At 43.5% G+C, this 24,511-nt stretch overlaps 2 protein-coding genes and 1 long non-coding RNA gene across 11 annotated transcripts in view; 2 read left to right on the top strand and 1 right to left on the bottom strand.

Moving 5' to 3' along the window:
* The window catches only part of LOC119003522 (uncharacterized), an 11,744-nt gene extending 5,208 nt beyond the window's left edge, over positions 1 to 6,536 (top strand). Inside the window, exon 2 of the long non-coding RNA XR_005069980.1 lies at positions 595 to 6,536. This is a non-coding gene — a long non-coding RNA (uncharacterized LOC119003522). The remainder of the gene's footprint in view (positions 1 to 594) is intronic.
* MTNAP1 (mitochondrial nucleoid associated protein 1) lies at positions 206 to 11,808 on the bottom strand. 8 transcript variants are annotated; one of them, XM_037069946.1, is made up of 7 exons: positions 10,958 to 11,296; positions 10,406 to 10,516; positions 9,500 to 9,602; positions 7,779 to 9,294; positions 2,208 to 2,315; positions 1,553 to 1,657; positions 307 to 520 (listed from the first exon to the last, which is right to left on the bottom strand). In XM_037069946.1, exons 4-7 carry the CDS (start codon positions 9,265 to 9,267, stop codon positions 501 to 503), a joined length of 1,722 nt encoding a protein of 573 aa, XP_036925841.1. In that variant the 5' UTR covers positions 9,268 to 9,294; positions 9,500 to 9,602; positions 10,406 to 10,516; positions 10,958 to 11,296; the 3' UTR covers positions 307 to 500. The 8 variants fall into 8 exon arrangements, with proteins under 8 accessions (XP_036925848.1, XP_036925846.1, XP_036925842.1 ...); XM_037069951.1 differs by lacking the exons at positions 9,500 to 9,602; positions 10,958 to 11,296 and adding an exon at positions 11,791 to 11,808 and having other exon boundaries at positions 207 to 520; XM_037069947.1 differs by lacking the exon at positions 9,500 to 9,602 and having other exon boundaries at positions 207 to 520.
* Positions 11,354 to 24,511, top strand: part of VCF1 (VCP nuclear cofactor family member 1) — a 17,780-nt gene continuing 4,622 nt past the window's right edge. Inside the window, exons 1-2 of one of the 2 annotated variants that reach the window (XM_037069954.1) lie at positions 11,354 to 11,617; positions 16,122 to 16,221. In XM_037069954.1, the coding sequence (XP_036925849.1) occupies positions 11,397 to 11,617; positions 16,122 to 16,221 (321 nt within the window). In that variant the 5' untranslated portion in view covers positions 11,354 to 11,396. The remainder of the gene's footprint in view (positions 11,618 to 16,121; positions 16,222 to 24,511) is intronic. The other variant, XM_037069955.1, reaches the window with a different exon arrangement.

Below are 24,511 nucleotides of genomic sequence, written 5' to 3'. Positions count from 1 at the left end.
CTGGAACCACCTGCTCACCGTTGCAGTCACGGAAGATGCACAAAAGGTAACCTGACGTCGTGTCAGGTATATGTCGCTCAGTACCTAGTATAGACGGATAGTAATATGCAAGGTTCAGAGACTGTTAGGGAGAAAGATTTAAAGTGGAGATACTAGTTTTTACTGAGAATTGGGAAATCAGTAAAAGGTTTTAACTACACTTTGTCATCGCCATGCCCCCGTGAATAACATCAGCCTTTATGATAAAACAAAGTGATGTTTTTTTCAGTAACTTCCAGTCACTTTAGAGAGCAAACTAAGAAAACACCCAGACAGAACCAGATCTGTCCATATTAAAAAGCAAACTTCCTAAACAAATGCTTTGGAGTCAATAATTTATTCTTTCCCCTCCCTCTTCCCGCCCCCAGTAGAACTGGAGGCTGTAAAACGGTCCCACAGTCGTCTCTGCGGCCCATGCTCATGGCGCTCCAGGGTGTTCTTAAGAGGCGTCCAGGTCACCATTACTGCCAGCGAGGCAGCTCTTTGGATAAACAGAGATAAATGTAAGGATCCAAGAGTCCACTTCAATCGCCTTTTCATCTCTTGCCTCTACAGATCATGCTGTTACACTGAGAAATAAAGTCTCAGCCAACAATGAGAAGTTTCAGCTTCATTTTCTGCAGCCTCATTTTACAGATGTGAAAAATAACCTCAGCTGCCCCTTTCACACAGGCGAAGGTTGATGGTCTCCATTTACGTGGGGATGGTCAGGAAGGAAGTCCTCTTTCTGACCGATGCCCAGGGGCGCTAGAGCAGCCCCACCCACGGCTACCAGCCACCAGACAGGGGCTTCCGTCCCACCCCTGCCGCTTGCCCTGCCCTCCTGCTCACTGGGCACCGAATCAGCCAAAAGATCTGCTGTTTTAGGAGTTCATGAATTCCACTAGACGTTATTAGTGTTAATGGTTACCTTGAACTTTTACACCAAAGGTTTTCATCTGAAAGTGTTGGGGCTCTTTTAATATCTTTCTATACGTCTTTTTAAACTTTTAACTCTATTTTTATAGAACACATTTAAAAATGAGCCAAAGGCATCCTGAACTAAAAGAAATGAAATCCAGGCATTTACCTCGTAACTAGAAGGGCGTTTTTGAATTGCTAAAAGTAGATCAGCCCTGACAGCTATAAGCTGTTGACTGACAGCTGTATTCTGTTTCTCCTCTCTTTTGGGATAGAAAGCCAGTTTCAATCTAAAAAAGAAATTCTTAGGAAGGAATGAAAAAGTCACCAAGGAGAATTGGCCCAATCTTCCAGGAGGCAAACAGATCTCCAGTGACAACCTTAAATGGAGCACAAGAGCATTATGTAAACTCTAGTCAAGTCTCATAAAGGCCATTATAACCAAAACCCTCTTAATAAAAAGAATCCCAGAGCCTCGGGCACTAGTCCACTCACTAGCTGCACTCAACTGTGCCAAACTGCAAAGCTATAAAAAGCAGTTCGGAGAATCCCTCGGAGGTCCCTCTAATGGGATGCGACCTGTAACTGAGGCTGAAAATAGAGAAGGGCTTACTCAGATGCCGGAAACTCCAGCTACAACAGAGAGCGAAGTAGCCTGTAAAGAGCATCGTGATGCCCCCGACTCCACTCCTCACGGAGGTGCTGCACTTGATCCAGCCTGTTGGAAAAGAAACAGTGGAACCGTGAGCTGTGCCTGAGGCTTGCCTGCGAGTTATCCTAGTTAGTTTGGGCGATGGAACTGTAATTCAAAGAATTTATGTACCGCCAAGCCTATGTTTAAACAGATGAAAAGGCCAAAGTCTAAAAGACCTTCACTTGAAGAAACTTAAATTACTCTTGTTTTTGGCAGTTTGGAGAAAACCTTTAATGGGGAGGAGACAAACACGAATGACTGGTCAATCTAAGGCTCAGTGTCTTCCTGGCTTTGGGACAAGCACTGAGAGCCAGGGAGTGAAGGGTGTGGGTAGCAGAGAGGCAGGGTAGGTATTGACAACTGAAAGTTGGTCAATAAATGGCAGCTGCTACTTTATTAACTTTGGTGCTTCCAATGATGTCAGTCTCCAGCGTGAAACCAAAGAGAAGAGCAGGAAGACCTCGCACTTAACTCCTTTCTTTAGCTGTGCTGTAACAGTCACCACTAAGTTGGGGAAGTTCTCCCAATCCTTGGAACCAGCAACAGAACCCAACAAGCAATGCTGCAGCCTCACCTTTCTGCATAGCTCCCAAGAGCCTCATCAGAGAGACGCTGGAGGTGGCAGGCCTGGTCGGGGGTTCCCCACTCCACAGAGCAGTCGAACTTCTTTCCAACAGGGGAACTGTGGTTCCAAACAGAAGTCACAGTGACAGATCATCTGAATCCATCCTCTGTCCCAACACTCAGCACCCCAGGTTCCCAGGGCTGGGCCTCAGGAGGAGCAGATTCTCGAGCTGTGCCCTGGGCTGCAGCTACTCTAAGTGCCCAGGGTCAGAGCAGTGCACCGCAGGTGGAAAGAAGGCTCTTCGAAGGGCGGAGGGAGCCCCGGGTCAGGGCCTGGACACGCTTCTGATCTGATGAACATTCTGCACAGATGACGTGCGTGTACATGCCTAATGAAGTGAACTTTCTGTTCTATCATCTGCTAAAATGTCTTAGTGAGAAGCATGACTTCTACTATAGCTACTTGCCATTGTATCTAGAATCAATGTGTCTGTTCTCGTACCCCATCACTACTGCCAAGCAGCATTTCTTCTTCATGTTCAACACACATCCAAATAGAACAAGAAAGGAGGGTTTATGCTATGTATTTACGTTTTTCCTGTACCTGTTTTTCTCTGTTTAATGATAGGTGGGGAATCTTTTCTATGCTGGTCCTCAGGTCTTGGTTTGGTTCATCAGGATAAAGGATAAATTGAGCAAATATTTACAACAGATTTAGCAGGTATGGTAAAAGTGGCTGTGGATGTAAAAATACTGGCCAAATGACTGTCATGAAAAGAACCATGCTGGCTTCTGAGAAATTACACAGAATTCTCTTGTAAGGTGAAGATTAGGCTCTTAAAAAATAAAACGAAGCATGGTTTAACGCATTCATCTGGGAAAACTTTTGAAGGAAAAGATGAGGTGAAGTAACTTCATGAAAATCACAATTGTACAACTTTCTCAGCAGCATCAGGAAGTGGGTGGCTCCTTGACTCTGTTCTTTCTCCAACCAGCTGATCCTACTTACTTCCTTACAGGTTGTCAAAGTTCCGGGCATGACATCAGTTCAGGCCCTGAGCTGGGACGCAGAAACCCAGGACAGATCAGCTCAGAACCCACAGTCCTATTAGTTTTTCCAACAAACTTCTGGCTGCCCAGCTACTCTGGGCTCTGATCGACTTCCTTTGGAGGCTGGTTGTGGGCCTGGGGCTGCTGACAACCACCACCATGCCTTTGCCATCTCATCCCCCAGTCCTAACATTTGAACTCAACACGTATGGCAACCCTCCAGGGACCCTGGCCCCACTCCAACACAACCGCCGACAACCCTCAGCCACCCTCTAGACCTCTAACCCTTCCTATCACCGCTCTGGAATCCCGGACCCCTGCCCTGACTTGCCCTGCAAGTCTCTGGCTGTTGGTTATGCACATGCTCCTTTATCTAAAACACCCCCCGTCATGAGCTGTCTGGCCAACAGGGGACCCAATTCTGGCCTGTCATATTTCTGCTTAGCTTGACCCTGACTCCCCTAAGCCAGTCCCCATGTGCTCCATCTCATACAGACACCTGTTGATGGAAAGGCTGTTTGAAAGTTAGAAAAGAGCCTTTATTTAGCTGTGTCTTTGTCTTTACAAAACCACGACCCTATCTGGTTTTCTTGCTGTACCTTATGGTCTCCCCATCAGCCAAGTTTTGCTTTTGGTAGTTACACAAACTGTGATTCTCTCCAACCGCCCTCCCCCACCACTTGTCAGAGACTACTCCCCTGCTGGGCCGGAGCGCCCACTCCGGTGCCGTCCCCCATACCAGCAGTTCTCCATCTTGGCTGCTCTTCAACACTTGGGAGATGCCTGAAAACAGGAATTCTAGGCCTTCACTTCAGAATCAAGTCTTGGGGGACAATGCCTAGGAATCTCTAAGCACCCCAAATTCTGCAAAGGCTCAGCCAAGTGCTTCAGCTGGACATTCTCCAAGCTGAAAGCTTTCCTTTCAACAACGGAAACTAGTTCCTACTGCCAAGGACTTGCAGACAGTTGTACCTGTTGAGTCTTTTGAGATTTAAATCTTGAACTTACAAAATCTACTTTCTTCCAGGCCAAAGAAACTACTAATTTTTGTAGTGAGTCCATGAAAATCCTCACTGAACCTCAATGACTCCTGATGCCTCTGAACTCCTGTCAGACTCTCACTCCTGACTTACTAAAACCCTGTGGCACCCTCAGAACTACTGGTCTGCACTGGGGCCTCCCAGCCTAAGCACCAAAGTGCACTACCCACTCTCTGTCAGTCGTGAGAGCTTTTGGTTCCACAGTTTCAGCAAAATGACAAGATAGCCTTTCATGCTTTCCCAGACCCTGGTGCCTTTCATCTGGGGGACTTACTTTACATGGCCCACGCAGGTATCCTGTGTACGAACTAGCTCCTGCTACAGGTCTCCCTACGCGGGAAAGCGTATCTGACATCATCTGGACGCCCGCGTTCCAACAGAAGAAACACTGCCCGGAAAAGCTTGGCAAAGGCCACCAGGCAATGTAGGATGCCAACCACTGACTGAAACTTGATGTTGGGCAAGTTACCGGTCCTCTCCGAAACTCAGTTTCCTCGTCTTTAAGAAGGCTGAAGACTAGTTTAATCTCAGGACTGGTAGATTTGCAGGCATCACGGCCGACATAAAGTTAACTCAGTAATTGTGACCTCACTGGCCCTGGCTGTATCAGTGAAATGAGTTGGCTTCCTGACATAAAGGAGGCCGAATGGTCTACCCAAGGTCTTGCCTGAGCACGGGAGTATAGTCCATGCCCTGCTGCAAAGATCCCATGAAAATCTGACTTTAATTTGCAGTAACGGAAGGTAGCCACTGCCTGGTGAAATGACAAAGCTGAGTTGCCACACTCCACCTTTTAATCCTGTGGACTTAGATGGCCTTGAAGTCCTTGGCCAACTGAGCAGTCAGGTCTTGACCTGAGATCCTATGGTCTCATTCAGTGAGAGCATCTGAGTCTGAACATTGATCGTGGAACTAAACGCTATAGTTTTTCAGTTCGTAATAGAAGCAGAGGCCCTGGAATGGCCACATACTGCCTGACAGAACTCACACTACTTAATTATTGTAGATGAACCAAAAGGAGAGAACATAACGGTTTCTAACTGCCACTGTGGAGGAACTTACTGCTGAAGGAAAGATGGTCATTTCTGCCTCATATTCCATCTCACAAGCCAAGGGACTTGGTGACATGTTACTGTATGTCTTACCTTATTATTGCTATGTTGTTGGGATCCATTAAAGTGTCAACTAATAACTTACATCAACCACAATACTGACCACTAAGTGCCCCAAAGAGTAGCCTCAAGCAGTTTAAAGACCATGGGTGTACAAGTCAGATGGACCTGGATTTGAATCCTGACTGCCACTTACTGTAATAACACGGGCAAACCACTTAATGTCTGAGACTCAGATTCCTCACCTGTGAAAAAGGGTGGGCCAGTGACATCACTTCAGAGTTGTTATGAAGGATAAGTGACATAATAATGTAATATAACGAGCATAATGAAATGGTCAGCATGTGACAAATGCCAAGTCCCTCCCCTTTTCTTCCAAAACAAAAAGGGGATATATCAGGGACACTCCTTAGCACTGTAGTTCAGAAAATAAGTCCTTCTCCGTGCCAGAAAGATTTGCTATGGACCGTGTGATGATGCAACTGGAAATCGGAGAAGTACAGAGATATGACAAACATCTACATTTCTAGTTAGGACATGCTTTCTACACCATGGTTTCAATGGAAAGGATTAAACCAGGCCTCAGGAGACTGGGCTCTACTTGCAACCCTACTGTTTACTGGCAGCATGACCTTGGACAGATCACTTTCCCCTCTGTGCCTGTTTCATCACCTGCAAAACAGATACAATCCCTCTGGCTACCTCTCACTCAGACTGGTGAGGTCAACACAGGAAAATAGGCAGAGGCACTCTGAAATCCACAGAGCAACACCAATGTTAATATCCATTCGGTGCTTAATACTGGGAAGGGGCTTGAGACAACTTTGTAAAGAGAGCCTAGATGTTTGTACAAAAACCAGTGATTGCTGAGGCAGTTGAAGAAAATGGAGCTTTGGCTAACACTCTACCTAACACACTTCCATTCTGAAGTCTTTAGAAAGGGATAATTAAAATACAAAAGAAAATGTTTGAGATTAAATTGGTGTTTAGTGAATACATGCTCATTTATAGAATATACCAGAGGAGGAAATATGTCCTTTTAGGAAGAGACAGCACACATTTTTCAGGCATGAGCCCATTCTGAGTTGCTATAAGTCTCCTGTCAAAATAAACCTGAAGGACCAAACACACTACTTGCCAAAAAAAAAAAAAGATGGATGCTATTTAACATTTAACTATGCCCCTAGAAAACCTAAAAAAGGGGGGGCGGGTACCCAAACCTTCCTGATGAGGAAAATAAAGAAACTTTACGTACTGCAATAGAGAGGTAGTCCAACACCTAAAGATGACAACCAGGAAAAAACAAGGATACCTGGAATGACCGCCAGGAACTTGGATCGGCTCCTACTTGGGGCTAGGTCCTCCCCACTAAACTGCTGTAGGCATCAGCAAGGAGTATCTAGGAAGCTTCTGAAGAGACTAACTGAAGCCCTGGCTGGCACAGCTCAGTGAATTCAGCACAGGCCTGCGAATCAGAAGGTTGTTGGTTCAATTCCCAGTCTAGGGCACACGCCTAGATTGCAGGCCAGGTCCCCAGTAGGGAGCATATGAGAGGCAACCACACATTGATGTTTCTATCCCTCTCTTTCTTCTTCCCTTCCCGTCTCTCTAAAAATATTTTTTATTTTTTTTCTAAAAGAGACTAAGTCCAGACGCTTCAATGTCCAGTTGATGTCCCCCCGCCTACCCTAACTGCTCAGCTCAAGGCTGAATCTCTGGTTCCACTCTTGGGTCCTGTTCTCTGTGGACTAATTTTTTGAGTGCGCAGACTTCCACACCTTTCTTGCCACGCCCTCTATTCCCAGTCCTCACCTCCTGAACCTCCACCTCCACTTACCTACTTGAACTGGCGTGCATCCCTGGACAGTTTTAATCCCATCCTGCCCCCAAATCTGAATGCAGTGTCTACTTGTACCTTCTTTGCTACTCTAAATTCTCAGATGTTACATTTGACTGTAGACCTGGAAGCTGTTTTGTGTACAACCTGGTCCTGATTGAAATCTGAACACAGTACTTGTTCTACTTAGGTAGACCCTGAAGTCTTTGTTTTTCTTGAGTCTGTTCAGCTTGAATGCCCACCCAGTTTCTATACGCCAGGACTCTCTCCAGTGTAGAAATTCAACTATTAGCAATATCACCAGCTAGCCTGGCCTAGCCCAACCTGCAACTATCAGAGGGGAAGGGAGAGTGATAAACTAATTACCTTTGGAGCAAGAAGGAATGTTTTCAGAAATGTAAGTCCAGTGCACTTAAATGCCCCAGTAAAAACAAACAAACAAAAAAGCCAAATGAAAATATTAGTATTCTGAGTCTTATTAATTTAAAAAGCACCAAGTAGTGTGTAGGAACTGATGGCCCCTTGAAAATGAGCACGTTTACCTTGTGACAGTCTTTCCCCCTCTGGACTGATGAGCTGAGGCTTCTGGGCCATTGAATTCCAATACTGAGGCTTCCCTGGCAACACCCCTAGTCCAAGATAACCAGGATAGAGGTCTGGAAACCACTCCAGCCCCAGGGAGCTAGGAAGGGTCTTCCTGTCGACAATATTCATTTGCCTGGTGACGAGGCTTTTAGAAGTATAATGCTTAGGTACAGGTAAAGACTGCCAGCACTCAGGGTGTGAGACAGGGGGCCCAACGCCAGACTTGGGCACCATGGAAGCTTGCTCCCCACTCTCCGTCAGTGCCTTTACATCAGGGACTTGATCATGATCAAAGGCTTCTGCTTTCTCTTTTTGAAGAAATTTTATGGCCAGAGAGGCAAGACTTTGATCACACGACTGTGATACAGGAAGAAACTCATTGCAAGTCGTCTCCCTTGTTACGAACAAATTTAAATTGGGACCCTCATCTTGAAATTTCTTCCCTGTGGCTGACTCATCTGTACTGAAGTTCTTAGAGTCATCGCTCAAGGAAGAGCATTCCTGCATTTCTGTAGCAGATACACTTTTCTGTGCATGTCCTTGGCTCGCATGTGCCTCTACTCCAAGGTGAAGTCCTTTTCCTGGGTTCTCCTTGACTTGGATTTTACCTAATGGGCTAACTTTAAAACCTAAACTTTGTGATTCTATGTTCTCTTCCTCATTCTCAGAGTCTCTAACATCAGAACAGACTTCCAAAAGGTGGTCCCTGGCTTTGGAACTGCTCTCATTGCTTGAACGTGATGTTCTTACTCTTTTACCTCCATCATTGAGATTCATGGGAGAACTATGATAATCTCCAGTAGGCATTTCTAGTAATTTTACTAGACACTTCTGTCTTGAAGGATCAATTTTGTCCAAGTTTAAATCAGCAGAAGTGGTTTGTACATCATTAGGTAAGGCTGAAGAATATTTTCTATCTTGATTTGACAAAGGTTCCACTGGGCCAAAAGGTAAAGATGCTTTAGTTTCTGAAGGATTACTTCTATTTTCCCGTGATTTAGGCAAATCTTTGGCAAGTCCTATTTTAGGAACAGTGGTCTTTGATGCATAAAACTGAGCCTTTGTTTCTCCCTTGCACAAATTCTTTGGTTCAGGATTTAACATTTCGAGGGAGAGTTGAATTTGATTCTTGATTTCTTGACCTGCCTCTGTATTACTTACTTTTTCCAAACCAATAGCTGGTAGTGGAAAGGACTCAATAGTTTGTTCTGGTTTATTCCTTATCAACTGAGTATTTCTTTTCTCACTCTTTGTCCCCAAATCTTTCCCATTAGCTTTAATTAAGTCTTTGACTGGACTTTTCATTTTTTTGGCACGTGGGAGTGCAGCCTGCTTGGACTGACAAACATTTTGGTCAGCAGGTGTCATTGGTTGTATCATCTTGCAATAGGGCAGGTGTGATTTTAATCGTTTAAATGCCTTCTTACAATAAGGACACACTTCCATTCTCGGTGGGTCGTCACTCTCCTATTCCTGAAAAAGGTGAATATGAGATTATGAGGAGCACATAATTTGTAAATACCAGTATTTTATTTGTTTTATACCTTTTAAAATTCACCTGGAAACCCCTGGGTTAAAGATAATTTTTAAAGCTTTGTTCTTACAGAGGTAGAAAGTAGAAGACATGGTTTGATTTTTAGATAAGCACCCCCGCCTCCACTTATACTTGGTACTTTGCCTTAGGAAGTCTTCTAGGACTCAATCACTACAAAAGACGATCAAATCCACACCCCTCACCAGGAGGCAAGTGAGACCAGTGGAAGGAAAAGATGTCCAAATACCAGTCAGAATAAAAAGTTTGCTGTTTAAAATTGTAGCAAGTCAACTGGATATCACGTGAGTGTAAACAAATTGTTAAAAACCCCTTAAACACATCATTCAAAAAAGCAACAAACCAGGCCATGATTTGAAGGGGACTGATTATAGTTGTGGTTTCTAATGGAAGATTCACTGGGTGCAAGAAGAAAATACTAGCACTTCCATTATTTAAGCATGAGAAGTGAAGCTAACATTTAACATATTAGTTCAGTTGCAAAGGGCAAGGACATTCTGTTCTGTGCACAGTTGTACTCTCAAAACCGAGTACTGAGCGTGGCATGTGATACTTGCTTAATGAATTCCTTCTGAATATAAGGAATATAAACACACAAATGCATATAAACGCACAAATGTTATTATAAAGTGCTATAAGTATGAATTTCTTATGACCACTAAACAGGTCAAAAAGTGTGACTCTGAAACCATTTACAGAACAAATAGATATAATCTTCGCCATACCATTTATGAAAGCAACCAACCCACCTTATCCTACATGAAGTCAGGCAAAACAAAACTGTTCTCTGCCAATAGACTTACAGTGAATTTCTTACCTCGGAGATAACCCCTTTGACAATATAAAGAAAGTTATGGGTCATTTATTTACAAAAATACAACTAAAGCCAGTCCCTAGCCCTAGGCTAATTACTTTTTGAGAGCTCTGTTCGACTGTCTGCCTCTACAGTACTCCACTGTCACACTTTAAATTAGTAACAGATCTCTTTACCCTCACATGGGGAAGTCTTATTGTGGGTACCTGACTGCTTACCTGGCCTTCTCTGAAAAGATGCTAATTTTGCGTTTGTTGCTCCTGGACCTCCATGCTTCCCGATCGCCGTCCGCGTGTTTGACAGAATTAAAACTAGATTTTAATGCCACCCTGTGTAAGACAATCAGAGAAGTCGGCAGTATTGAACAAAATAGAAATAACTGAGTTATCAGTAGAGAAAGTTCTCTTTTGGCGCTCCGGACTTCACCAGCCTCCCGGGCGCAGGGTCGATCTTCAAGTTACGTTCATCTTCGCGCACACCTCCTGCGCGCTCCCGCAAACCCTTCCTTCGCCAGCCGCCTAATTTCGCCTGCCCTCCTCCCTGCGCCCTTACTTTTCACAAAGCTGTCCTGTAGCTTCCAGCGGAGAGCAGGGACCCCCCAGGCAGCTCCGCGGTCCGCGGCGCTGGAGTCGCCGGGACGCCAAAGGGGGCTTATTTTGCGACTCCGGGAAGCCCCCCAAACTGGCTCGCCACCCGAACGACTCCCCTCTCGGCTCAGGACAGTCACTTCCAGACCCAGGGCCGGGGCCGTAGAAGAGGTCGCCCGTCACCTAAGCCAACTTCCTCACCTCACAAGACATAAACATCCGGGAAGCCCCCGCGACAAGAGCCCCCACAGTATTTCACGCGCAGCTACTCAACGCCCGATCCCGGGACCCGCGGCAGGCGGTCCTACATAACTGCCTGATTCTTCTCAGCTATTTTTTAAAAAAATTTTACCTCATAGGGACTTAACTCAAATATTTAGATCTTATTATTATGACATGATTTCAGTTCATTTAAATCTTGTTTGATTTTTACACTGTTCCAGCTAAGCTGTGAACAGGCGAAAGCTCCCGACACTCTAACGAGGTCCTTTTTCTCCCGGAGGTTCTCAGCAGCTCCTCCCCGGCCAAGCCCGCCTTTTCCTGTGGGCGGGGTTACCGATCGGCGCGGCCGGGATCCCGTCACTGCGCAGCCGCGAGAGGGCGGTACCACGGCGGCTGCGACATGGGGGGGCGCGGAGCAGACGCCGGAAGTAGCAGTGGTACGGGTCCCACCGAGGGGTACTCACCACCGGCACAGTCCACCCGAGCCGCGGCGAAAGCCAAGGCCCGAGGGGGTGGGCGTGGCAGCCGCCGAAGCACAACACCCTCTGTTCCTTCTTCTCGCAGTGCGGCTCCGCGTCGCTCCCCTCCACCCGCTGCCATGAGCGAGCGCCTCCGCCCCAGGTGAGACCATAGGGACCCCCCCTTTCCTTTCCAACCCCTCGTCTCTGTCTTGAAGGATGGAGTCGATGGGGGCGCACAAAGCGGGATCCGATCAAGCGTGGGCTCTGCGGGTCTTTATCTGGGTGTTCTAGTCCGGGGGAGGAGGGGAGCGGGATGTGAGAGTGATCTGGTACCTGATCCCTGAGGGTATCGGTGGAGTGACTCCAGGGTCCAGGTCACACCCCAGCCTCATCTTTTTCCAACCTCATCTTTCTCTATTTGAGATGAAGTCTAGTCGGTCCGGGAAGAGAGACTGTGGCCCTAAAGCGTCCCTGTCCTAAATTTAGGAGGGGGATGGGAAGAATGTCTAATCTTCAAGTAGGAGCACCTAGCATCTGTGAAGGGACGGGGAGCTGTACGTCCTCAAGGTCAGAAAGAAGGATTAACCCTGCAGCTGGGAGGGATTAGGTTAGACGGAAGAATTTGCGCCATGAACGATTGTGAACAAGGAAGGGCAGATTACCGAAGTGCCTGGTGGAGTCTCTCTGGCCCTGACGTTAGAACAGTGGATTCTAAACTGGATACGGAGCCGTTGCCCACGGAGGTGGGAGGGAAGGAGGATTGTATCGCGATACAGCACTTTCCCACGGAGCCTGGCCTCAAACCTGGGTTTTGGGTTTCAGGCATGCTTGACATAATGTTGAGCAGAGTCCGGACCAACCTGCGATTCTTTATTCTTAGTTACCCCTGTTACAATGTGGAGAGGAGAAAGTTAGGATTTCGTGCCCCAGAATGAAAAGGATCAGCTTTATTTCAAATTAGAGAAGTTCTTCATCGTGGAGTTTGAAGTGAAGACATTTAGATCACCAAGTCTGACTCTTAGGTTTTTTCTGATGAGAAAACAAATTTAGAGAGCTCAGCTGGCATACCTGGGTCTTTCCAGGTTCACTGCTCTTTCCTTTAGTCCGTAATAGTCTCGGTGGGTCTTAAGTGAATAAAATAGAATTGCCTTGACAGTTTTATGGTGTATATTTTCTTGTTCTATGTTTCGTTGGCTGTGAATGTAACTGACAGTCTTTCGATGAGGATCCTGCTCTGGATGATAGTTAATTCATTGAATTAAAATTCTGGAAAGCTTCCTGAGGTTATTTGGTTCAGTAGTGAAAAGCTATGTTTTCTCAAACTTATGCATAGGAATATTTTGGATCATGTAATGAGTGAGGCATAAAGCTTCTTTATATAGAAAATAAGGGTGGACTAAATTTGACATTAGGGGCCCAATTGCCACAGACATGTCAGAATTAGTAACAAAGTCCTTAAGTATAGTAAGCTTGATCTGACATTTTTTTTCTTCTCAACCCATTTATGGTGTTCTGATAGTCTCCTGAGATGCCTCACATATCTGAAAAAGTTGAACTATTTCCTACGAAAATACTCCTTTCATCCAACACTATACAAATATTCTCAATGGATTTATATTGGAGGAGATTCCTTTTCTCTAGTACACAAATAGTGCCGACATGTTTATACTGGTAACTTAGTACTATAAAAGGGGTCATTCGATTTGGATGGGGGTTTCTTACCTACTTTTCTCTTCACCCAGTGTTTCCTGGTGCACAGTGGACCAACTCTGCCAGCTCCAGCTATCTTGGTATCTCTGAGTTAGTTAGTTAGTTAGTTAGTTTCTATTTTGTTCACTTCTCTGGTGCTGTTTCCTGAATTTTAAGATGAAGAGTTGGTCAAAGATGCTTAACTGTTTCACAGTATACTGGGATAGCAGGAAAGGAATGGGTGTGTGTGGCAAAGAAGCCCTTTCTTTAACCAGAACAGATCCTTTATCTTGTATCCTGAGGGATTTGGGGTGGGGCGAGGTAGGGAGAAAGGGTTCTGTTCCTTGTTAATAATTTTTTGAAAACCACTAGCCTCTATTCCTCAGGGTTTCTTCTATGCCCAGTCTCTAGGAGACAACAGAAAGATTGCAGAGAAGTAGAATGATGAAGTGATGTAATCAGCTATCCTTAGAAGTAGCAGATGCTAAATAATAATCTGTAACTAGATGGGTTAGGGAGAATATAATCAATTATAGGATGCCTGCTAAAATTATAACTGGTCTATGGCATTAATGTTGAAAGCTATAATCTGACCGATTATATGGATAGGCTTGAGCGTGAACTGTAATCTTGCCAATTATTGATGATATTGTTGAAAGTAGAATGTTTACAGGACAGAATCTGCAAAGAGCCTGGAAAAAGGAGAACTGAAAAACAAGTAGAGCTCATTTTTTATCCAGTTCCATTCAGAAGAGAAGGCCCTTACCAGGCAAAAGAGATAATTCAGCTACTTTAAGAAATCAGCTAATTATGAGGCTGAGATAGTTCATGAGACTTTCCCAGAGTTGAGTTAAAACCTGCAAAAGTAGCTGATCCTCTGTTTTTACACTCTTTCTGCCTCGCAATCTTCTTGACATTTGTATTCATGTCACTGGTAAGACAAGAATAAATAAATGAGGAAATCGGAAAGTTTTGGTCAGGTTTCTGAGTTTGGTAAGATGAGTCAGCAGCCCAAAGCACAATCAGCTGTTGTCACACTGATAAAAGAAGAGTTTGGGGACCAACATAGTGCCATGTCATGAGTTTCTTTTTGGATGTCAACTGGCCTTCCATTGCTCTGTAACTTCTTCATATTCCCATGAACTTTCTCTGGTCATAATAGGATGAAAGCAATTTCTTGGTTCAAGTCTGTGATAATAACATGTACTTTGTGATTATTAAAAACTGGTATTCATCTAGTTTTTAGCTTCCAAGTATTTTAAGATAATGCATAAATATGATCTAATCTACTGGGAGAAAGGTAGGAAGCAGAAATGATGATCTTATTTTCCAAAATGCTGAGTCTTAGAATGAAAGAAATGGTGTAGTCCTCTGCTGATTGGTTCATACTTTATCAAAACTGTGCACCCAGTATTTATCATTCCAAGCCTAAACTGGATCCAAACTCATTGATAACATTAGATACACTCAGAATGTTGCTGAGTATAGGGAATTGAGCTCAGGGCGATAAAGTTCCTTCAATGTCCAGACCTCACCTCAAAACTTTAGGATTAAGGGCCTGCCCCAATAAGCCACCCTCCTCACACAGAAGGTATGGAGCTGTAGAGAAGATACCATATGCTGAAAGTTAGTACTTTCCAAAAAGCTGTTTTCCCTCTCGCTCTAAACATTTGAACCTTTCAGAGTTTTCATTGTAGTAGATTATGTTTCTTTGTGTAAATTGGCCTCTGGTCAGTAGTGTCCTATAGCATTTTCTGCAGTGATGGGAGCCCCTATGTCTATACTGTTCATTACCATGGCTGCTAGCTGACAGGTGGCTAGTTTGACTAAGGGACTGGGTTTTAAATGTTATTTAATTTGAATTAATTTAAATGTATTGAAATGTGGCTACCCTACTGGACAGCACAGTTCTAGGCAATTTGACTCACAATGATACCTCCTATAATTTGTTTTCTGGCTGGGGTTTAGAAGTTCTTATGACAACATTTGACTCTTGCAAGGGAAACATACATGTTTTGTCTCTCTACCACATCTGAGAACACTTTACTGGAAAGGGTGTCTGATTTTTCTCTTTTTAAAAAAAAAAATTATTTCTAGAGAGGGGAAGGAATGGAGAAGAAGGAAGAGAAACATCAATGTGTGAGAGATACACTGAGCAGTTGCCTCTGGCGAGCCCCCAGCTGAGGACCTGGCCCCCACCCCAGGCTTTTGCCTTGACTGGGAATCCAACTGGTAACCTTTTGGTTTCCAGGATGCTGCTCACTCCACTGAGCCGCACCAGCCAGGCCTGACTTTTCTTTAAACCTGTATGTTATAAGTAGCGTGTACTACAGTCTAAAAGAAACAATCTAGGGAAGTAATTTATATCATGACTCTAGATGCTATGTATAACCAGAATAATCAAATTTGTGTCCAAGAGCAGCTTTTCCAGTGCTTCTGTTTAACGTGATAATTGGAGAATCAGGGATGAAGAAAAACTAAAGATTAGCAGCTACCACAAACCTCTGGATATTGTTGTAGTAGCACCTAACTTTTTATGTGGATTTTCAGGGTAAAATAGGCAAAGGCAGCCATTCCTGTCTTAATACAGAGTGTTGTCATTTGGAAGGGAGTAAAATTAAATTGGAATTGGAATTTTAGGAAGTGTAGAAAGATGATAACCTTAATTAGCTGGAGTCAGAAAGCTCAGTCATTACCTTCCTGCTCTGATTTATTTGTAGTAGGCATTTAAAATTGTCAAGCCTCTGTTTTAGAATTAGTCACATTAATTTAAGCTCGACCTTACTGCTACTATTTTATGTTCGCTTTTGTGCCTAGAAATAGTATACTTCCAATTTTAACTTATTGGGCTATCCTCCCATGAATTACATTTCCTCAGGTGAGGGGGGTAAATTTCTATGTTCTCATGGTTTACAATTTTAAATGTCTAAAAGATGAATTGTTGATTTTTTTTTCCTCCTGTGGTTTAATTTCAGGAAAAGGAGAAGGAATGGCAATGAGGAAGACCACCACCTTCCCCCGCAGACCAAAAGGAGTAGTAGAAACCCCATCTTCCACGATTCCTGGGACACAGAGGTAGGCAGTGTGGTCCGAGTCTCGGCCGTTTTCACTGGTGGAGCTAACTAACCCTGTTCCTTCCACGTAATGAAAGTTATTCTTTGGAGAAATAAAAGTGATCTATTTGATTGCAGTGGTTTCACCCTTTTCTTGAGCTGTAACCCCTTTGAGGAAGCTGTGCACCCTCTCCCCGGCAAAATGGGCCATGCCCCCACCCTAGTCATACATACCACCCCCCAAATTGCTTTGTTAGAGGTTTCATGAACCTTTGCAAGCCCTTCTTTGAACTCCCTAATTGATATTTCAGAAACCAGCTTATTTTTAATAGTTTATAAGCCATTAGTGTCTTTAAGGCAAGCATATTTTGTTGCTTCAGTTCACATATTTTTCAGAGAAACTATAAGCATTCACAGTACACACTGTGTATATACACAGTCCCATTTTTGCTTTTTCATTATGTTGTTCTAAAGAGAGCTGCTCCAGGAGGCAGAGTAGCAGGGGGGTGGGGGGGGAGCGTGGGAGAAAGAGCTCCCAAAGTTTTGGCTTCCTGAGAGTGCGTCACACGCACACTGGGGAGAAATTCTCCGTGCAGTCGACACGCACTCGAGAGGCCGAGCCCCGGCGTGGAAGGGAAGCTCGCATTAAAGTGACGCCGCTATTAAATTAGGTGCCTGAACAAGGAAACTCCTCAGTGGCAAAGATGCCTGAGCTCTGGCCTCGTAACTTCAAGCAGAATTTTGTGTATCATAGTTCTTGCCCAACAAGATAATTTGTAATTTAATTAGTTCTTGATAATAGGGATTGACCTATATCCACTCGTTGCCAGAAATCCACAGTAACTCCCTGCAGGGTGGGGGATCAGTAACTCTCATGTGGGTGAGACTTACTGAGGAACAATTCATGAAAGGCGCAAATAGATCCTTTTATGAGGAGACTTGAGTTTCTGTAGTTTAATCCCTCTTTTTAAAAATCCTCCTATCACACTTTTTCTTCCTTTAAAAGAAAAATCATTTCCTGTTAAAATGATTAACAGGAAAATTATTGAGCTTTGTTTAATGTGGTAATTGGGGAACCTCACAGATGAAAGAAAACGAAAGATTAGAGGCTACCATGAACATCCAATGCTAAAGTTGTAACGTACTTGAGTCTCCATTATTCTTTTGAATTACAAGGTTATTCTTTAAAAGCCTATGCAGTGAGTGACTGCTTTGAGTATTTCTTGACTTGTATCTGTATGTAAATTTTACTATGATATTCACATTCCTTCTAAGGTATAATAATAATTGGTCTAACTCTTTGTATGGGTCTTTTTCCTTATATATATATAGTTGTCCCCCCCACTTTGTTAAAAGATTTTATGTACTTTTAAAAATATTTTTTATTAATTTATTTTTTAGAGAAGGGAAGGGATGGAGAAAGAAAGAGAGAGAAACATTAATGTCTGGTAGCCTCTTGAACGTCCCATACTGGGGACCTGGCCCACAACCCAGGCATTTGCCCTAACTGGGCATCTAACCAGCAGCCCTTCAATTCATAATCTGGCGCTTAATCCACTGAGCCACACCAGCCAGGGCTTATGTACTTACTTTTAAAGAGAGGGGAAGGGGGGAGAATAAGAGGGAGAGAAATATCGATCAGCCACCTCTCACATGTCCCCAACCAGAGACCTAGCTGGCAGCCCAAACATGTGCCCCGATCGGATGCCCAATCCACTAAGCCACACCAGTCAGGGCCTGTATGTACAGTTTTGATGCCTGAGAACAAGAATGTAAATTGTCATATTTAAAATGTTAAATATTTCTGATCTCTGTTTTTAGTGAAACTCCCTAGTTTTAGTTCTTGTTTAGTTTTAATTGCTGTTTGTAGAAAATGACCTTCATGCCCCTTCTAAAACCCATGTATTTACTATCACAGAAGAAAACAAGGTGTCATTACCTAGTCTGTAGGTTTGTGAGTCTTGTTCTTACTTGTCCAAAGAAAGTCAGTGGTTGAACCACTCTGCCAGTCTTTAATTTAGTCTGGGGATGGACTAGATTGCGTTTGTTATCACTACGGTCGGCCGGGCACTCTTTATCTGCCATGGTGACCTGAACGCGCCAGCAGACCTCACGGGCAGTTGCGACCCTCTGTGTCAGCCTTGCTGCTAAGCCTTTACCAGCCATCTGAGCAAATGGCCTCTGGTGCTCTGCCTCCCAGCAGTGGCATTAACTGGTAATGGGGCCCAGTGAACCCAGGTGGAGCCAGAGAAGAAAAAGGCGGGGAGAGTCTTTAAAACGGAAAGTTAAGGCCTAAATAATTGAATTGTCACCATTGGACTGGGTCATTGTGCTTCCAACACAGAAATAGCAAGGTTAGGGACATTTGGCTGCTTTTTGACAATTGTGTATAAGAGGGGAAATACTAAAGTGATTTATTATAAATGGATTATTAATTTTATTAATTTATATAACAAGTTATTGTATTAGTGAAAAATGTTACCTTTTAGTTCTAAGATAGGGAAGAAGCAAGTTTCCTTAAGACTAACTCAGTAAGAGAAACTTACCTTTGTCCTTCCTGCAATACTTAAATCATTTTAGAATTCTTTCTCTTGCAACTTGAAGAACTTTCATTGGGAAGGAATGTGCTTTAATTCTAAGATTTAAATTTCCCCAAAGTTACATATTTTTTTAATGTAATAATATTGGCAAGTACTGGGAAGTAAGATGTGTGGTGTTTGATTTCTGTTAAACTGTTCAACTCTGCCACAAGTAAATCACAATTACCTGAAAATGGGCATAGTACATGCCTATTTTTTCCTAGGTGCTATGAAGCCAAAGAACGTGAACGGACTTGCCAGATGAGTTATATAGAAAGAAACTTTTACTCTACTTGGCATTTTCTTCCTGTCATTTTAATATAGGTATCATTATTTGTACTTTTCAGATAGAAAAACTGGGGCACAGAAAAATAAAGTCATTTGTGCAAAGATACACAGCTAGTGAGAGGCAGGGTCAGTGCACCCGAGAACAAGAGTGTTGAGCAGCTCTCTCCGCACCGGGGCTCCTGCCTTCTCCCAGAAGATGGGGTGGGGGTTCTGAGACACTGTGGCGTGCTAACCCTAACGGTGCCCTAGAAACAGAAGAGCAGCTGGAAAGTGGTTTTCCAGCTCAGTGCCAGGATACAGAATGAGCTAGAAAGCCATTTTTTATTTCTGACCAGAAAAAGTGAAGACTTTGGGGTCTAGTGTTTTCCCCCCAAAAAAATCTAATTGGTGTTTGAATTGAAGACCTTGAATATCAGTGTCTTAGATTTAATGACTTGCGAGCCTTAGGATGATACTGTTTAAATTGGCATATAAATTACTCGTACAGGAGTAAAATTTTTTTGGTAAAAGCCATTCTGTATGAATCATGTTAGTTTCTGTCTAAGTTTGTCTTGTTTTTCTCTTTGTGAGCGAGAAGTAAAATGATAAATGAATTTATGTCTTCCTGTTGGGTCCTGTGCAATGGTGGCGACATTTCCTGACGTTGGATAATTATTTGGATGGGTAAAAACTAGCTCTATTTAACTTACAAATTTGTTCTTTTAGGGGCTGGCCTTTTTGTTTGGAATTGTGTCTTGTAGGAGTAATACTCTGCCTTCTGTTTTAATACCTTTATCTACAAAGTCCACTAGATGTTTCCATGTAAATCCAGCCTCTGGTACCTAGGTGTGTGCCTTGTAAAAGATGCTGCTGCCTGAGTAAGTCAAAGCAGTACCTTTTTATAAGACCCCAGTTTTTTTACTCTTTAATTTACCAAGACCATCTTGATTTTTCAGATCACTGTGAAGTAACAAGTAGAGGGTGAGAGAAAGTGGAGATAAAACGGAAGTGACTTACCTAGAACAGCCCCTGCCTCTGTCTTGCCGCTGCTGGAAGGGGAATGTTTTTGATGTCATAACCCTAAAATCTCAAGGGTATTCTTATGGGAATGTAGAGGCATGACATATTAAAAAATAACAGAACCAGGGGAATCCATGTATTGTTAAAATTAGGATTCTAGAAATCTATTTGTATTAAGAATTAGGTGGAGCTGAATGTCAGGTGTTTTTTTTTAATAGGGTGAATTTAGATGACAATGGAATATTTAGCATTTTTTTTTCAAAGGTATTTTAAGGCATTTAGTTTTTGCCTATTCTCATTTTTAATCTGTTATAGGGTGGTAGGCACATCCCGAGAAGTGTTTTGGGTAAAACTGTCAGGGTTATGTGTTGAAAACCGTGCAGCAAGTTAAGCCTGAAATTAGTGTCTAAAAAGGTCCGTTAAAATGGAGGAGCCATCCTTTCAAAACAGTGTGAGTTGTACTGTATGTTTTAAGAAACTTTGCTCACAGTTTGGAGTCCTCGAAATGCTTGTGTACATCACATCAGCTCCCAGGATCAAAAGCTGCCACGAGCAGTTTCATATTGAAGCTGCATGTTAAGTCTGTGAAGTCATGAGGGTCCGTGCGTGCACGTGTTTTTGTCCAGGACAGATTCATTTTTCGGCCTGTTGAAATTTAAACCAAATGAAGTGATAGGTCATAGAATGTTTTAGTTACAAAGGAACTTAAAACTCATTATATGGTCCAACTTTGTAAGTATCGACACAGAAAGTGACCACCTGCATTGTCTATCCTTGTGTCTTTAGAAAGCGGTGTGAATAATCCACTGAATTCGTTCGGAATCTTACTGTCTCATGGGTATAGGTGCTCTTACATAATTGGGCACTTTGGAGACGTGGGGTTTTACATTGGACGTTCCAGTGGACTTGGCTAGGATCATCTTTTGCACTTAATCCAGATTCCAGAGCAGCTTTGCAATGAACTTGATTATGACTCCAGGGATATAGCCTATAGAGTGAGTGAGACTTTTCTTTTGAGGCTCATGTAAGTTAAAAGCACTAGTGAATGGGGAGATGAATATAAGGGAAAGCTGGGGCTTGAAAGAAAATAAAATGTGCTGGTGATCTGCTTTTCTAATTAAGGAGAGAAAGCAATACAGCTTTAGGTAATAAATACACACATATATTCTGATTCTGCTTTTACAAAGCAGAGAGGCTCAGTAATTAACATTCCTGCCTGGGGAGCTTTTAAAGGTTTTTAGCAGAAATAGTCTTTAGAGTTGATTGGCTTCTACCATGGGTATTTATTTACTAGGGGTTATCTCTTACACTGACTTCATGCCCCGGGAACATAAAGTGAAAGTTAAGCCCAGCCGAGGGACCGGTTCTTTCCCTGTGGTGTAGAGTGTGAGCCCTGTGGACTAAGAAAATGAACTTCCTCAGCTTCCCAACCTCTGCCTCAGGATTTCTACATTTTCTTGTAGGAGTAATACTTTCTGCCAAAGAGAAGCAAGTGTCCCTCTGCCTTTTTTCATCTGCTCTACATTCTGGCAAAGATCCCGAACGCCGCTTCTAGTATTTTGCCCTCCTCTGCATCTCTTCAGTTTCTGAAGCAGCCACTGCTTCTTTCACTAGCCCTCCAGTGTCCTTTCCCTTCCCAGCTCTCTCTGCCGTATTTCCCGTATTTCCCGTAGCTCACTGCTGCCTTCTCTATCCTGCTCACTGCCAGCCCCTCCCTTCTCTGCAGCGCTGCCAGTGCTTCCTGTCTGCCCACCTTTCCTCTCTGGGTCCCGGCTTCCGCCTGACGCCACAGAACTTTTCTCAAGGCTCACTGGCACTTTCATTCATCATGTGTACTGAGCTCTCTGTACTCTTGGCCCTTGAACAACACGCATTTGAACTGCGGGTCCATTTAAATGTGCATTTGTTAAAGTAAATACCTACCGTACTATAAGTGTATTATTTCTTATGATTTTCTTAACATCTCTTGTTTAGCTTGCTTTGTTATACGGATACAGTATATATAACGTACAAAACATGTGTTAATTGACCGTTGATGTTCTCGGTAAGACTTCCAGTCAACAGTAGGCTGTTAGTAGTTAAGTTTGGGGGTAGTCAGAAGTTATATGTGGATTTTTGACTGCTCAGAGGGTCAGCGCCCCTAACAAACCCCCATGTGGTCCATGCATCAGCTGTGTTTGGCAAGTGTTTAAGGTGTTCCGTGTCAGCTTGGATGTCTCTCTTTCTGAATCCCTTCCATCTCCCTCTGGGGTGTGAGGCACACCCCTTCATCGACTTGGCCACACTCCTCATGGTGGCCTGCTCTGCTGCTATCTTATCTTCTAGAAAACTTCCCTGTTGTCCTCTGGTCTCCCCAACCTCATTCATCTCAGTAGGTCCCTAGCACCCTCACTCCCAGGCACAGCTCTGAACGAATCCTACACACTTGGAAACGGATCCTGCAAACTTTGGGCACTTACCATCCAGGGCCTCGTGTGTACGGGTGCTGTTGTCTCACTGATGTTTCCTGGAGTGGGCACACCACACCTCACTATTAGCTTTGCCTCCCCAGAACACTCCTGCTTTTGCTTATTATCCCCCAGGTTGTTCCCTGCCCTCCTTATAAAGATTCTTCCTCGTCCTCTGGGCCCAGTTCAAACACCATCCATTTCAAGGATCCCGACCTGGCTCCCTCCATCCACACTGCTTGCTAGGTTCCTGCACTGCATTGGCTGTGCACTGTACTTATCAGTGGCTGGGGTGCCACCATATTCTTGATGAAGCTCGGTAAATACATGACTAGAGAGCCTTAGTGCAGTTGCCTCCTGGTACACAGCAAGGGCACATGTGTGTTTGGACAGTGGCTGGACATCAGAATAATCTGGGCCTCCTTGAGCCAGATTTTCCTGAGCTGGGACCCTGGCATGCACACTGCTGAAAAAGCCTCCAGGGGACTCCAAAATAGACCGCATTCTTCTGGGTCTCCCTCGGGCATCTGCAGTCACCAGGGCACCCAGGGGACTGGGTGGATTTTATTGCTGCCTCAGTTCACTTGGAATCCTCCCTTTTCACACCGATCTTTGCTGTGGGCTTCTTATGGGATCTTTGCCATGGGATACTTTGTACATTTAGAGAAAGAGACTTGGTCAGAATCTTCATAAATGTAACCCTGTGGTGCTTGTATACCTGGATTCACAAGGGGTTTTCATTTCACAGATCATGACCTTACTCTCTTTTGATTTAATACAAAGTTGTCACTGAGAACACCCTTGTCAGTGTCAGCACTCAGCCCACATTGAAAGGTCAGAGAAAAATGCACTAACTGTGGATTTGGATGATGAGTAGTCTCTGAGGAATCGAGAGCCCGGGGCCAGGGTTCCCAGTGGAGGAGTCATGCTCAGGCCCAGGGTTTCTGGACTCGCTCAGTGAGAGAACTTGTGTAGGTCTCTTTAAGAACAGGAGTAGGAACAAGGTAAACACCCTGTGCCAAGTCTCAATACCATGCAGTCAGATAGTGCCCCTTCCTCCCCCACGGATTTGATACTTAAAGTTCCATTCTGCATGCAAAACTGTTTCTTTTTCCTGTCTTGTGTTTTTAGTTTTATAAGACAAAATGATTTACTTCTGTGTGTATCTTAAAGCACTGATAGAGTTAAAAACTTGATTTTGTGCCTTGAGGGTTAAAAGTAAATAATGAGTGTTCTTTATCCCGCAAGGTAGACCATTTTGATGGCCGACAGTATTAATGAGACTGGTGACCCAGTAGATACCAAATATATTTGTGAATAACTGAAAAAACATTGCACAGAACAATCACTGTGTTGCACTGTTTTCTTTCTTTTCTTTTCTTTTCTTTTTTTTTTTATGCTGCTTACTACCCACCAAATGGGTTTCACCCTTCCTTTGAAAACCCTGGTCAGTCTTTGTGAGGTTACTCTCGACAGCCTCCCCAGTAGTGAGAAGACTTGAATTGGCAGAAAATAGAGCCAAAGTATCATGGAAGAGATGTGTTGTTTCCCTTTGATGACGGTAGTATATCTTTAATGCTTCTGGAGCCCATCCTGGTTCTCTGTAGGCTGTCTTTTATTAGTTGGAGAGTACCATTGCCCTCCTCAATGCAAGTGAATACAACTCAGGATCAATTTTTCTCCCTCAAAATATATCTTTTTTTTTTTGTAGAAGTTACTTCTATTAAAAAAAATAGAAGGTCCAGATTCTAAATATTTTGGCACATATATCTTTCCAGATTATTTTTGGTATACATATATGTCTGCATTAAAAACATTTTAAAACCATTTTGCACGCATACTGTCTTGTAACCTGTAAAAAAGATGGTAAAGACTGCTTTCTGTCTTGGTGTGTGTCAATGATAGCTGAATAGAATGTCATTGTTATGAATTATAAGTTATGTATTACACTTTATATACATATATCATAATTTCACCAGTTTCCCTATTGTTAGATACT

Source organism: Sturnira hondurensis, unplaced genomic scaffold (assembly GCF_014824575.4).
Source record: "Sturnira hondurensis isolate 20B ecotype Veracruz unplaced genomic scaffold, ASM1482457v3 Scaffold0018728, whole genome shotgun sequence".
NCBI lineage: Eukaryota > Metazoa > Chordata > Mammalia > Chiroptera > Phyllostomidae > Sturnira > Sturnira hondurensis.
The sequence above is the reverse complement of the archived record's forward strand: the minus strand, read 5'-3'. Positions and strand labels throughout refer to the sequence as shown.